Source organism: Euleptes europaea, chromosome 20 (assembly GCF_029931775.1).
Source record: "Euleptes europaea isolate rEulEur1 chromosome 20, rEulEur1.hap1, whole genome shotgun sequence".
Taxonomy (NCBI): Eukaryota; Metazoa; Chordata; class Lepidosauria; order Squamata; family Sphaerodactylidae; genus Euleptes; species Euleptes europaea.
The window spans coordinates 23,353,061-23,368,055 of record NC_079331.1 but is presented as its reverse complement, the minus strand read 5'-3'; the positions used below and the strand labels follow the sequence as shown (position 1 = coordinate 23,368,055).

General features: G+C 45.3%; 1 protein-coding gene across 1 annotated transcript in view; it reads right to left on the bottom strand.

Annotated features, from left to right (window-relative positions):
• PIAS1 (protein inhibitor of activated STAT 1) overlaps positions 1 to 13,530 on the bottom strand; it is an 88,207-nt gene extending 74,677 nt beyond the window's left edge. The window contains exon 1 of the mRNA XM_056865700.1: positions 13,405 to 13,530. Coding sequence (XP_056721678.1) covers positions 13,405 to 13,530 — 126 coding nt within the window. The remainder of the gene's footprint in view (positions 1 to 13,404) is intronic.
• Positions 13,531 to 14,995: the final 1,465 nt, after the last annotated feature.

Genomic DNA, 14,995 nt, shown 5'->3' with positions numbered 1-14,995 from the left:
TAGCACAACTAGAAGCAAGAAGAGTTGGTTTTTATACCCCACTTTTCTCGACTGAAAGCAGTCTCCAAGCGACCTAAAATCGTCTTCCCCCACAACAGGCACCTTGTGAGGTAGGTGGGGCTGAGAGAGTTCGGAGAGAACTATGAGGGGCCCAGGGTTACCCAGCAGCCTTCATGCAGAGGGGTGGGAAATCGAAGTCGGTTCTCTAGATTAGAGTCTGCTGCTCTTAACCACTAAACCACGCTGGCCCTCAGTACTTGGGCAGGTGACCCACAGCAAGGCTGAGAGTGGACCTCCACCCCCAGATGTTCACAGCAGCTTTGGAGCACAATGTAATTGCAGGTGAGACAAGACCACAGGCAGCAAGTCAACGCTGAAAACAGCAAAATCAGACTGAGAAGGAAAAACAGGAGCAAAAAAGATAGGCCTTTTATGCATGTCTGTTTCCACTGGATCTGCTGCTCTCTAACTGCGCAGTATTTACAGTCGAATTCTCAAAACACTAGGCACAGGGGCTTTTTGCCATGAATAAATTCCAGGAGTACCTTGTGATCAATTATGCAGTGAAAATACAGAACTTCTGAACGACGCATGAGTTCCCCCCGCCTGAAAATGCTGCTTTGTAATTGACTGTGGTGTATTATTTTGAAATACATTACCAGCCCCCACCAGCCCCACAATGGCATTCTTTCATTTGATCTGAACCAAGTGTCCATTTCACAGCCAAAGCAGAGAAGCGTCCTGACAACCCCCACCCCCGCTCTGACCAATTTGTTTCTGCATAACTCAATATAGGGGTCATAAGAACATAAAACACTCGCACGGTCATTTGTGACAATCATCGTTCCAACAGGGTGGCAAATCATCCCGGTTCTGTTCCATCTTGCTGAGAACTGAAACTGACCCACACACACTGTGGAATTAACCAAATAAGCAGCCACATGGGTTGCTGGTGATTATTTCAGCTTTCTCTCAACTGTTCAATCTGAAACTGACCAACACTCGCTGTGAAACTGACCAAATAAGCAGTCTCAAGAAATTCCAGCATTATTCTCTTGCTAGTGCACTCACAAATGGCTTCAAGGGGAAGGGTTGGATGAGGGGGAGGGACACATGGGAGGGAGAAGCGAGAATGGATGTGGGGAGAAAAACCTAAAGTGACAAATATGCACAGGACTGGCTTTCAATTTGGGATCGAGGCAGACTTTAAACTCAGGGTAAAAAAGCATCCTTAAAACATGGGGAAAATGCGAGGGGAGAGCAAGGTGATTTCTGAAGGTTGGAAAATACATGCATAATTAAAATGAAGCCTCGAAGTAGTTGACGGAAACAACCCATGCATAAAAGGCCTCAGGCATCTGGATAAGGGGAGGGGGAGGTGGTAGATAGCAATGCAAGAACAATAAAAAAGATGGGAAGTGTGACTGGGCACTCAGGGAGAAGGAAAGCAGCACTGGACAGGTCTGAATCTGAAGACGTATGGATTTTAGAGCTACAGAAAATCTCTTTTCCCTGGCCCTAAAACAAAAACAAGCTCCTCTTCAATATTGAGGATTTTGTATTCTGCTCTGGAGACTAAACAGTTATAGTAGCTACAAATAAGAGCCAGATGTTGCAGATGCTGAACACCGTGTTGTATCTTGAAACAAAGACAAACATGAGCATATTTGCTATGAGCCGAGTTCAGCATCACTGTCAAGATATCTCAAGAACCCATACGAATGTCTGAACATAAGCATTTAGTAATGGCTAAAAAGAACCTGACCACAAACCCAACCTGTGTCGGGCCTACACGCGATCTTCTCTCCCTTCTCATGCAAGGTGTGAGGAAGGAATCATGATTTAAGACTAGTTGATGATGTACCAACGCAGAAACATACAGGAGTTCATGCCCCTTACAAGACAGAAAACCAGAATATAATCCTTGCTCAGGATGCAGTTAGCGGCAGGAGAATTAACTCCACTGAGGTTGTGTGCTTGCATTCATACCTCAACGGGAACCAGAGGTAGCCTTGAAACCGGCACTCCTCCATCACATACCACATGAGGATGGAGGGGAAGGGAGGCACAAGGTGCATCTGGGACCCAATCCCCACCCCGGCCGAAATTGGACATCTGAATGTAGCTACTGAGATCTGCACCATTTTGTGAAGTAGCATCCACATTCCAACATGGACACACATTTCGGTGCCGCGGACATGACAGTCTGATGCAGCACAAACAAAAGTGGCACCTTACAGAATAACATTTCCATTGTACCCTAAGCATGTGGGGTTCAAGCTCGCTTCATTAGAAGCTTACGCCAAAATAAGTGTATCAGTCTTCAAGGCATCACAAGACCTTTCCTTTGTTTTTTGCTCTACCACGGATGGCATACCATCCAGGTTGTGAGGAAGCCCAAGAGAACTGGACCTGTAGTGGGAGGAACAAGAACACAGTAAAAAGAGAAGAAAGCTGCAAGGAATGCAGAAGATTTCCTTTCCACCACCATCCATAGAAGCCTGCCTGCTTTTCTAGTTTTTTCAGCAGCCACGAGGCTTGGTGGTGGTGCAAAGTGCCATCTAGTTGCAGCCAACCTATGGTGACTCCATGGGTTTTCAGGGCAAGAGACCTTCGGAGGTGGTTTGCCATTGCCTGCCTCTGCACAGCGACCTTGGACTTCCTTGGCTGATGGTCTCCCATCCAAGTACTAACTAGGGCCATCCCTGCTTAGCTTTGGAGATCAGGCTCGCCTGAACCATCCAGGGCAAGGCAAGAGACATCAGTGATGGCCAGCACCCTTGCTGTATATTCCTGTTTATTTGGCTGCGTGTGGAAGAAATATGCCGACTCCACAGCAGACGGGATTTAGGGAAAGGGCACGTGGGTGGAACAATTTTCCCAAGCAGATTTAAATGCTTGAGGATCGACTGCCGAGACAATCAAGAGTAAATTAAGCATGCAGAATAGCCCTATCTCTCCCCTGCCAAACATCCCACTTCAGCCAGTTTACACAACAAAGCTACTCCACTGAAAAAGATTAATCAAGATTTCTTCTCAGCTGCCTTTGGCACACAGCCTAGCCTTCTTTGGTCTTCCACTTTAGGGCCTCCTTGTAACAGTCTAAACATTGCAACAATACAAGAAATCTTCCCAACCAACAGCCTTTGTCTCCAGCACCCAAACCCGACATCCATAGTTTAAAAAACTCAGCAAGCAAGCAAAGTAGCAGCTAAGTGACTTGACTAAAGATCATATGCACAGCAAATGGAACTGCTCGTCTTAGGTCTCAACAAAGAATATGAGCAAAAAGAATTGCAAATTAAAATCTTTTATACCAGCTTCTGCTTGTGCGGTCACACCACGGAAATTATGTCCATTAGGGCCTAGGCAGACAGGGAACAGTAGCCATTTCCAGTGAGGGCCCTTGGAAGCCCCTTTAGCTCCACGGAACCTTCAAAGTAATCTGACTCTAAAAGGGAAACAGGTTCTTCAGGCAGATAAAAACCTAGCGTGGTGGTTAGAGTGCTGGACTAGAATCTGGGTGACCCAGGTTCAGATCTCCACTCTGCCACAGAAGCTTGCTTAGGTGCCCTTGGGCCAATCACAATCTAAGTTTAACCTACCTTACAGGGTTGTTGTGAGGATAAAATGGTGGAGAGGAGAACAAAGTAAGCCACTTTGGATCTCCATTGGGGAGAAAGGTGGGGTATAAATGAAGTAAATAAAAAAATGCCTGCTGATGAGAAAGCTACCAAACAAATTTTCACTTTAAGTAACCTAGCAGAAAGTGCATGTCCTTCCTATACTACCTGATGAAGATGTGGGAGAGCCAGCGTGATGTTGTGGTTAGAGTTGAAGAACCAGGTTTGAATCCCTACTCATGCCATGGAAGCTTGCTAGGTGACCTTAGGACAGTTACACACTCAACCTAACCTACCTCACAGGGCTGTTGTGAAGTTAAAACAGAGGAGAGGAGAATGTTGGAAGCCACTTGGTCTCCATTAGGAGAAAGGTCGGGTGTAAATAAATAAAATACTCAGAACTGCAGGTCACAGCTGGAAGTTGTCTAGCAGAGCATTCCTCTGCACAGAACTTCTACCCTGAAAGAACAGAAATATCAAAGGGCTAAAACAACCCCATGTTAGCCTTCCCATCCTACCCTCACCTTCTCCACTCCACCCATTGCAAAACAACTCGCTGAATGGACACGATGCCATGGAATATTCCAACATCTGGACTGCTCAGGGAGAAACTGCTAGCTATAGGGAACATGCAGAAAGAGAAATTTCTGCCATCTGAACTTGCCTGTCAGTCTTAGGCTTCAGGTCTCATTGGAGGTGCAGGTCTCACTCATCCCCAGACAGGAAAACTTATTTTTAAAGTATTCAATCTGTAAATTTTGCACCCCTGCATTACCCTTCACAAAGGGGATACTCATTGCCCAACATCTGGATGGACAATACATGAGTCTCTTGAAGAACTGTTGTGGTTCATATAACCAAAACCTCCACATCTGGCAAGAGTTCTGAATACCCCTGAAGTCTTCAACCAAAGTTTGCTGCAACCAGATGCCATTCCAGGATGTACCACAGCACTACTTCCAAAGTAAGCAGCAAAGAATCTGAAACCAAGAAAGAAACCCAATGCCTAATTGGGAAGTATTGCAAAGATACAATATGAAATCTTCCCACCCAGCAGCCCTTGACTGAGGATGTTCAAAGAAGAAATCCAAGATAATCTCCAGATGACCACTCACAAATTACAATGCACAGAAATGACGGGAGATCTTTACAGGGATGAGAAGTAGGTTGTGGTCTCAAAAGACATAGTTACACAAATGCATCAGCTTTGCATAATTCTTGTGAGTAGGATCTTGGATGGAGAAAGAGCCCAAATGCAACAAAATGCTAATGAAATACAAAGGAATACTTTTCAAGCCACAGAGAGCCAGCCTGGTGTAATGATGAAGAGCGGCGGACTCTGATCTGGAGAATTGGGTCTGATTCCCCACTCCTCCACATGAAGCCTGCTGAGTGACCTTGGGCTGGCCACAGTTCTCTCAGAACTCTCTCAATTAAGGGATTGTGATTGTAAGCTGCTTTGAGACTCCTTAGGGTAGAAAAAAGCAGGGTATAAAAACCAACTCTTCTTCATACCTTACAAGCTACAACAAAGGTTGTAGTAATCAACTGGTGTGACTCAAACTAACATTATTTGCAAGCAAATAAAAGAAGTTGAACACCTACATCCCGTCGGTGGGTCTTCTGAAGTCCACTGGTATCATATACTGTACTTTTTCAATGAACAGGTGAAAACCATGGCAGGCAGTATGTGACTTAAGGCAGGTAAAAGTAAAGGTCCCCTGTGCAAGCACCGGGTCATTCCTGACCCATGGGGTGATGTCACATCCCGAAGTTTACTAGGCAGACTTTGTTTAGGGGTGGTTTGCCAGTGCCTTCCCCAGTCATCTTCCCTTTACCCCTAGCAAGCTGGGTACTCATTTTACCGACCTCGGAAGGATAGAAGGCTGAGTCAACCTTGAGCCGGCTACCTGAAACCAACTTCCGTTGTGATCGAAGTCAGGTCGTGAGCAGAGCTTGGACTGCAGTACTGTTAAGGCAGGTAGCCGGCCAAAAATGTGTGCTCCCTCATATGACCCTTCCTCTCCAGAGAGAGGCAGCAGGATCTTACCCAACAACACAAATTCGAGGCCCACAACTATAGGATAAAGACCCCACCCCCTTTGTCCACTGAGTGGACTGCTCTCCCTTCCCCCTCCACCACATTGAGCCTAAGACACAAACCACAATCAGTGTCTGCTTTATCATCTCCAGGATCATCTCCAGCAGCACTGAGGAGCACCTTTCACTACCCTCCCAGCCTGGAGAATTGCAGGGGTTTCTCTCCTCCACACCCGCTTACTTCAGAGACTCCCCAACACAGAGAATAAAACAGGAGTACAGCAGCACCTCGAAGACTAACAATGTTTAATCCAGCATAATCTTTCATAAACCCGGACCTGGATAGAGCGATCTCGTCAGGTCTGGCCCTGGCTAGTATTCGGATGGGAAACCAGCAAGGAATACTGGGGTTGCTACACAGAGGCAGGCAATGGCAAACTAGAAGAAAAAGAGTTGGTTTTTAAATGCTGACTTTCTCTACCACTTAAGGAAGAATCAAACCAGTTTATAATCACCTTCCCCTCCCCTCAACAGACACCCTGCGAGGTGGGTGAGGCTGAGTGTGACTAGCCCAGTGGTCAGTAAATCGCGGCTCTCGAGCCGCATGCGGCTCTTTGGCCCCTTGAGTGCGGCTCCTCCACATCCCCGCACCCAGCCAGGCAGAGGTGCCGCACTCCAGCGCACCCCAGGCGGGAGGAGCGAGCAGGAGGCGGCCACAACACACTCGCCGGGCTGGCAGCGAGCAGCGCCCGCTCCTCGACCCGGTCTTGCGGGAGGAGCGGGCTTCACGTGGAGGAGTGGGGAGATCAACCCGGTTCACCAGATTAGCCTCCGCAGCTCATGTGGAGGAGTGGGGAATCAAACCTGGTTCTCCAGATCAGAGTCCATCACTCCAAACCACCACTCTTAATCCCTACACCACGCTGGCTCTTATGAGGGGCCACCATAAGTAGGCTGCAACTTGAACGCCAAAAACCCCCAAAAGTTTTGTGAGACACCAGATGCACAGTGAATCTGAGGCAGGGAGCTCTGACTCACAAAAGCTTACACTGGGTTAAAAGCTGTTAGTCGTGACAGTGCCGCCGGAATCCTGGTTTTATTCTGGTGCTACAGACTAATGCATCTACCCACCTGGGTTAACCCAACACAGATACAAAGGTGGTGCCTCTTCTGAAGCACTTCCTACTCCAGTGAGAATGAGGAAAGCCAGGCCTGACCTTTTGTTTGGGGGGAGGAGGGCCTGGTCACCAGGAAGCCCATCAGCAGGCACCACGTTGAGGAATGCTGGCATAAGGCTCTCAGCATGGTTACAGCTTCTTGGATTACTTTTTAGAAACAGGTGTGATCAGACTAGGATCTGGGAGATCCTGGTTCAAATCTCCACTCTGACAGCCAGACTCTCAGCACAATCTACCTTACAGTGTTGTTGTGAAGAGAAAATGGAGAGGAGAACAATGTAAGGGCTTCAGGTCCCACTGAGGAAAAAGGCAGCATGTAACTGAAGTAAACAACGTTTCACTGTGAAGCACAACTCTGACCCGATTCCCAGTTCCTTCTGCAAGAACAGTAGTATAATGGAATAGCTCAGGAGGATGATTTTATAAGGGAACAGGGTTCCAGTTTATTGCAATGTTTATTGTATGTATCACCTTGCTTTTAATGCTTTGTCTCCTGCCTTTCCATTCCTGCATTCTTTATGGTATGTCATGCCTTAAAACATATTTTTGTCTACATTGTTTTTTTAATTCTGTAACCCTAGTGCACTGTTTATTGGATGTCCTCTGCTGTCTGACTGAAATGGTTTTTATATTTTATAATACGCTTTGAGTCCCAGAAAGAAAGGGGGGCTATAAATGAAGTAAATCCACCTAATTCTTATTGTTCAGCATCTCTTCTACTCTGCCCTTAATCAAACCTTCTCAGTCCTTATTTCTCCGTTTCCCTTCAGCCTTGCTCCTCTCCAGACGCTTTGTTCTCCTTTCCCACAACACCTCCCCTTTTCTATCCATCCACCACTTTCTCCCTCCTCCAGAGATTTCCCTGGCCTAATCATAGCTTCATCCATTCTGTCCTTCGCTACCCTTTATTACACAGCTTATCAGAACCCTGATCTCTTTCCTTACTCTCCCTATCACCTGACAGGCATATGCCCTGATCCGGAGCACAGCAGAAAACCAAACCCCATTGACAGCAAATAGGCCTTACTTCTGTGTAACACATTTAACACTGAGGGGTGATATCTATTCAGCCCCAGAGACACAAAAGATTTTAAAATGTAAATTAGCATTTTTAAAAATGCTTCCTACAACAAAATAAATTCAGCTGTCTCCTTTAAGCAAACAAAAGTGTTATTTTAAAACAAGTGTCTGATGCCTTTGTTAGGCAAGAGTTATCAATGTAGCCACAAATGAAAACCCTACCCCCATGTCCCTGTAAATATCATTGACGAGAGTTCCTAATGACGTATAAAACCTTTCACAAAACAAGTGCTTGCACACTATTCATATTTATGAGCGCATGGAATTTGCAATCTAATTTTATTAGCAAACACACTCAAGTCCCATGTGCTGGATTATATTTACAGCAATACACAGCTGCTTATTTGATCTTTTATTCATACTAGAGCTGCAAAGTTTGAAATCACCTTGTTCAAAAATGCATCCAAGAACCACACTGCATCAAAAAGACTGGAAAAGTATAAATAGGAATATGTGAACTAGGGAACTGCATAATTAGAGCATGGCACTAACTAAATCTTCACCACTGCATAATATTTAAAACAGATCTATGACAACATTTAAACCATAAATAAAAACTGAAATTGGTAACTTATGTATTAAATTGCTTTGCCAGTGTTACTGCTACTATACAGTTAGACCCCTCCCCCCGGGCCTAATCACCATTACCACTCTACCACTGAAAAATGCTACCAAGCACCCTCCTAGTTAGACGCTTAAACCCACCCCCACTAGTATTAATCTATGATTTCTATTTTTAAGAGATTAATTGGCACCTGCTGAATTTCGTAGAACGCATAACTAGACATTTGAATTGTTGGCTTTGTTTCCACCACCAGCCTCAATGAAACTATAAAATATATTTAACAAGAAGCATCAGGGATCTTATTAATCCCCACAGGCACTGCCTTAAAATGAGAGAATGGAGATGGAAGACTCCTAGCATAATTTTTTTCATACCAGCTTCTGAGAACATCATCAAGAATGACAATTGAGAAGCATTAAACACACATCTCTGATCTATATATAAAAGTTATGATCACCAAGGATTGTGTAGTGGAGACATTAGCACAAAAATCACAACATAATACTCTAGAGTTAATTGTTCATTTATATGTCTTCCCATTAGTAAGGCCTTAAAATAGCTTATGCTGCCACACAAAAAAAAAATCACACTGAAGAGTAATTATAGGAATGGGGAATTCACAGCCCCATCAAAACACAATGGTGAATAAGTGAGGCTAATATTTTCAGATTCCATTTCATAAACTGATATTTATACCAGGCCATTTAGTCAGAACTTTAATTCTGCCATTTCAATTCCCAGCCCAGCACCAGGGCTACATTATATCTTAAAGCACAGTACGGTATGAATAAAACATCCAAGAAACTGAAGGCTGGGATTTTAATAGGAAAATTCACGGTGAAACAGAACATCAGCTTTCCCTTGAAATTTAGTGATAATCAGCAACAAATTTCTACATTATGCAGAGGTGCTTATGCAGGTAAATGGGGCCAACTGAAGAGGCTATTGACTACTTTTGGGCTCCCAGAAGAAATTGGAATTGAACCTTTGAGTCTCCTAAAGTTAGCTTTTGGAAATATAAATTGATGAGGCTGTCAGCAGTAGAGTAGGAAGTAGCAATGTACCCCAGTACCATGTCTGCACCAAGTTCAGCTGAGAATCCCCACTCACTAAGGAATACTTGTACTGAAACCATAATGTAATTTGTGTGTGCGTTTAACACGTTCCTCAGAACTGCTTTGCGAGTTAATATGGGCAGGAAAAGGGGATAATATATCAGAACACTTATCAGCTCAAACAGGCTCTCAAAGCAGTTAGCAGGAATATAATATATAAGAATTTGATCTTAAAAGGGATAATAACTCAAGAGGGTCAACAGATTTCAATTTAGACTAAAATGCCAGCATTCATTATTTACTGTATGGGAAGCAGAAAAGAGCAAGAGTCCAGTAGCACCTTAAAGACTAACAAAAATATTTTCTGGCAGGGTATGAGCTTTCGTGAGCCACAGCTCACTTATTCAGATACAGCTAGAATGTGAATCCATCTGTCTAAGTAGAGGAGAGTGTATGGGAAGCAGTGACGTTAGCTTAGTATCCAAATAATCTTGCAGGACTTTCCCTTCTTTTAAGCCTTCCAGCCAGATTCCAGCCTGCTTTCAGGGGAACAACCCTGGGAAATATTACTGCTGTTTACTGCTTGCCTCATCCAACATTTCAAATAGGATTCCTCACAGACACACAAACCAACCTGTCATCCAACCATAACTCAGGGAACCAAAAGATTTCACTTTTCCTGAGCCACAGAACTATAGTTCCCATCTCACAATGTGCTAAAAGCAAGCAAGCCAAAACCTAAAGCACTCAGACTTCAACAAGTGAGGGCTGTGGTCAAGTCTGATTGTCCATTTATGAAAAACTTCAGCAAACCTACTAATCCTGGCAGCCAGAAAACTGCCCTCCCAAGCAAAAAAAGGGAAGAATTTTTTTCTGAAGTCTGAGAGCTTCCCCCATGTCAGACCCATAAGCTCTTTTGCCTAAGTAGGATGGAGAAACTGACAAGATGAATTCTGTTCCTCACTTAAGTCTCTAAAACCCTATGGGTAGCAGCAAACTTAAATTGTCTTAATTTCATTCAACTAATGATTGAAATAGCAACAAGAATCAACAGCAGAAGTAAGTAGTGGGGAAAAGCAAGAACATGGAAAAGAGAATCAGCACCTAAACTGAAAAGGTGAATGAGGAAGAAAAGGGGACAAAGAGATGGAGATTGGGGGGGGGCAATTTACACTGAGGGAGAAAATCCACAATACCTCCTCTTGAAAATTAGCTGCTATCCTTTAGGCACCTAGTAATTTTCTAAAGCTCGCAATTTATGTTTCCCACACGAACAACCATAGTCCTTCTCTACACAAGAAAGGACGAAGCAAAAAATGAAGGTGGAACAATCTGCACCACTTACATCAACAAAGCTTTAAAAACATCTCTAGTAAACATATTACCCCAGCCACTAAGAGGTAGTTACCAATACCTTGCTGCTGTATTTACTGCGCAAACATTAATGCAGCAGACCCAAGTGTGAAGGAAAACAAATAGACCTTTCATTTTAACGCTCACATCAAGCTGACTGCATACAAGGGCACTAGATTTTCCTTAAGTCTCCGACTGCAAGACCTGCAAGTTCTCTTCCCCTCCCCCAACTCCACAAAAGGCAATGGAGGTTATAAACAGGATCCATTCATCTTCACCTCACAAAGAGAGCTGCCATCAGTGTATACACCAACACCAAAGGAACAAATCACCTTTTTAAAAGCCCAAATGAAGAGAGATCCCTTTACAGAAAAACAGTGTGTGCCAGCATTACTTATTAAATCTACAGATGAAGTGAATATAATGATCCTTTGGTAGATGAACTGTAACAGGAACACATTTAACCTACCTTGTAATAACTATAGAAAAAGAATAACACATAGGTTGCCTCGGGCCTTTCAAGGGAAGAGGCAGAACAAAAAATTCTTGAACACTTTTAAAAAGTTTTGCTTTACAAAACCTCACGATTATAAAAATGAATCAGGTGCAGGAACAAACCAGCCCCTCCCAATGATACAAGACACAGTTTGTCATTGGTTAACATTTAATATGTAGCGTTCACTGACAGCCAGGTCATAGATGTTATGAAATGCTTTGGACCCTTTCAAAAACATCCACGCTGACTAAAGAATAAAAAAAGGAAGTCATGTCTTAACACTAGAAGGGCCCCTATGTAACAGATCTTATTTGTGTAGAGAGTGGGGACCTTAGTTCAAGACTTTCAGACAATTTTTAAGATACTTGCCTGGGATGAAGAATTGGTTGCAAACACATCCTACTGAGACTTTTAAGCTCACTTTTTAATAGAAGCCTCCCCCACCCCAGTGTCATGCCAGGATTCAGAAAATAACAGAGCAGAAAAGGGAACAGAAATGCGATTAAGCACTTTCGGTTTCCCCTGTCTTTGGAACAGGAAATCAAAGTGGTGGGTGTTTCCTTTCCTATCCCTTCCAGAAGTTTAGAGAGCTTTAATTTGCAACTAAGAGAGAGGCACCATCAGCTCAGATAGTGAGCTAAGAAAGTTTGTTTTGCACAAAGTTTAAGAATCCAAATAACACCCCAACAATTTCCTACTGAGCCAACACTTGCATTGATAAAGTGAATGAAATATGCATTTAACAAAAACCCTTGGGGAGTAGAAAAATGCACACATCTGCATTTACATCTGTGCAGAGACAGCTCGCTGCCTTAGTTCACACCCCAAACCTGAACATCCTCTATATCTCTTTGGACAAATTCACTTTGCAATCCACAAATCTCTTTGGACAAGTTCAGTTTTGCAATCCAAACTCAGTGCTTGGAATAGAGCAAAAGGCCGGCCAGTCACAGCAAGAAACACCAAAATAATCTACAGCAACTAGATGCCATTCATCTAAAGTGAAAGCTGAAGGTGGGGGGGAGGGGCAGAAAAAAAAATATCCATGTCATCATTTTTATTTCCCCCGCTCCTTCGCACAAAAATTAGACCCCTCCTTTCTAAAGTGGAACTTGAGAGGCTTTAGGGAGAAGAAAAACCCTACCCAGTGCTTCATTTAATCCCCCTGCCCCTTTGCAAAGTTCGCGAGAATGCAAGTGGGCAAAGCCATCCTGGGAGACCAGGGGCACTTGGGATGCCACACGCCTGCTAGTAACCGGGGGCGGGGCGGAGAGAAGAGACCAGGACCCCCAAAGGGTTTAGTTTGCATAAAGGTGCACCGCTCCAACTTCTAGAGCATCCGAAGGACCCGGAAGGCGACCCAGGAGCCCAACACCGGCTGGACCAGCGGGGGACGAAACTCCTCGGAGGAGGAGGGGGAGAGAGAGAGAGGGGGAGAGGGGGAGAGAGAGAGAGAGAGGGGGGGGGGAGAGAGAGAGAGAGAGAGAGAGAGGGGGAGAGAGAGAGAGAGAGCGCGCGCGCGCGCGCTCAGGCCAAACTCCGGGGAAGCAGACAACCGGGGGACGGGGGGGGGAGTCCTGACCGGCAAAGCAGTCAGCTGGAAGCCCCCTTCCTTTCCAGAGGGCAACACACACGATGGGGGGAGGCCAGCGGGGCCACAGTGCCAAGTGCGGGGGGGGGACGGGACAGGTGGGTGGGCGTCCATTCGCCTCCACCGCCAACGCGGCCCCCACCCACAAGCTGAACGGGGAGTCCTGAGCGGGGAGTCCTGAGGGGGGATCTCCCCCCGCCCTCCCCGCCCGCACCTGAGGCGGCTTCGCCAGGAGAGGCGAGCGCTGCCCTCCCAGGCCGGGGCTGCCGCCGCCGCCGCCGGCCTGCCCGTCTTCTTCCTCCCCCTCCTCGGCCGCCCTGCCCGCCGCTGCCCGAGGGGAGGGAGGGAGGGGGGCCGCGCGGCGCGGGGGGAGCCGCGCGAGGGACGGGGGAGGAGGGGGCCGATTGCAAGCTGCGCCTTTACCTTTAGTTCCGCACTGTCCGCCATCTTGAATCGCGGGGCGCAGGCGCAGTGAACCCCGCCGGGAAGCCGCCGCCCACTGGCCCCGCCCCGCACGCTGCGTTTGAATCCGCGGCGCGCGGCCGCCATTTTGTCCGCCGGTCCCGCCCCGGGGGGGGGGCGGAGGAAGGAGGGGCGCCTGAGGGTTTATGATGGAGCCGCGCCGCGACGGTCTCCCGCAAGGCTGTCTGTGGCAGGCACTTTGGCCCCCCAGCCGACACGCTTCTCTCTCTCTCCCTTTGTTTCATCCTCACAACAGCCCTGTGAGGTGGGCCAGTAGGGCTGCCAACCTCCAGATACTAGCGTAGGGTTGCCAGGGTCCCTCTTTGCCACCGGCGGGAGGTTTTTGGGGCGCAGCCTGAGGAGGGCGGGGTTTGGGGAGGGGAGGGACTTCAAGGCCATAGAGTCCAATGGCCAAAGCGGCCATTTTCTCCAGGGGAACTGATCTCTGTCAGCTGGGCATCAGCTGTAATCGCAGGAGATCTGCTGTTACCTGGAGGTTGTGGAAGGATAGCAGCGATATGCCAAACAGCCAATATGTATAAAGTGTAGTCACACAAAACAATACGAAATAAATCTACATAAGGTGAGCAACAAGTCCAAGAGTGAGAGAGAGGACTAATGTCCAAAGTCCCGATAGAGCCAATGGCTCCAAAATTCACTGGAAATGTTGTCTGTGCTCCACATAGAAAGCAAGGAGCGATGACTTGTAGAGCGTCTGAAGCAAGACGAACGTAGTTGCTGCCGCCTCCATGCAGATAAACAACACTAGAGGGATCCGGTATTTCCACCTGTTTCGATTATGGGAAGTCTTCCTCAGGAACACCGATGAATATCATGATAATAAGTATGGATAAATCGTTCTGTATCCCAAGGATTATACATTCTAAGAAAAAATATTTTTTAAAAAGATATTATAATGACATATCTCCCCAAATTATACTATCGTGTGCTCAAGCACCTGTGCGTAAATCGTATTCTACAACATTACAAAAAATAAATTACAATTTACAAACACGATTACAAACAATGTCAATATACTTACACATGGACTGCTCACTAGCCTGTTCTCATGTTGTAACTGTGTTTCTCTATTATCTACACCTGGGAAGGGGGCTATATAGGCTGCTAATTCATTAGTCGCACCTGTGGTCATTTTAGCCATTAAATTAAATTAAGTTTTTGTACCTTTAGGTAGACTTATAATATTTATTATATGTTTGCTTGGCGCCCTTTGATTTTATTAAGTTATATAAATATGTTAATAAACTATGTTGTATGTATTTTACGTATGTATGTATGTGTGTGTGTATATATATATATATATATATGTATATATATATATATACACACACACACACACACACACACAACAGCCCTGTGAGGTGTATATATATACACACATGTTAAAAAGATAAATTTTTTACAAAAAAGATAAAAATTTTACAAAGATATAGATAGATATAGATAGATATAGATATATATCTTTGTAAAAAAATTATCTTTTTTGTAAAAATTTTATCTTTTTAACATGTCAATATTAAATTAAATACGC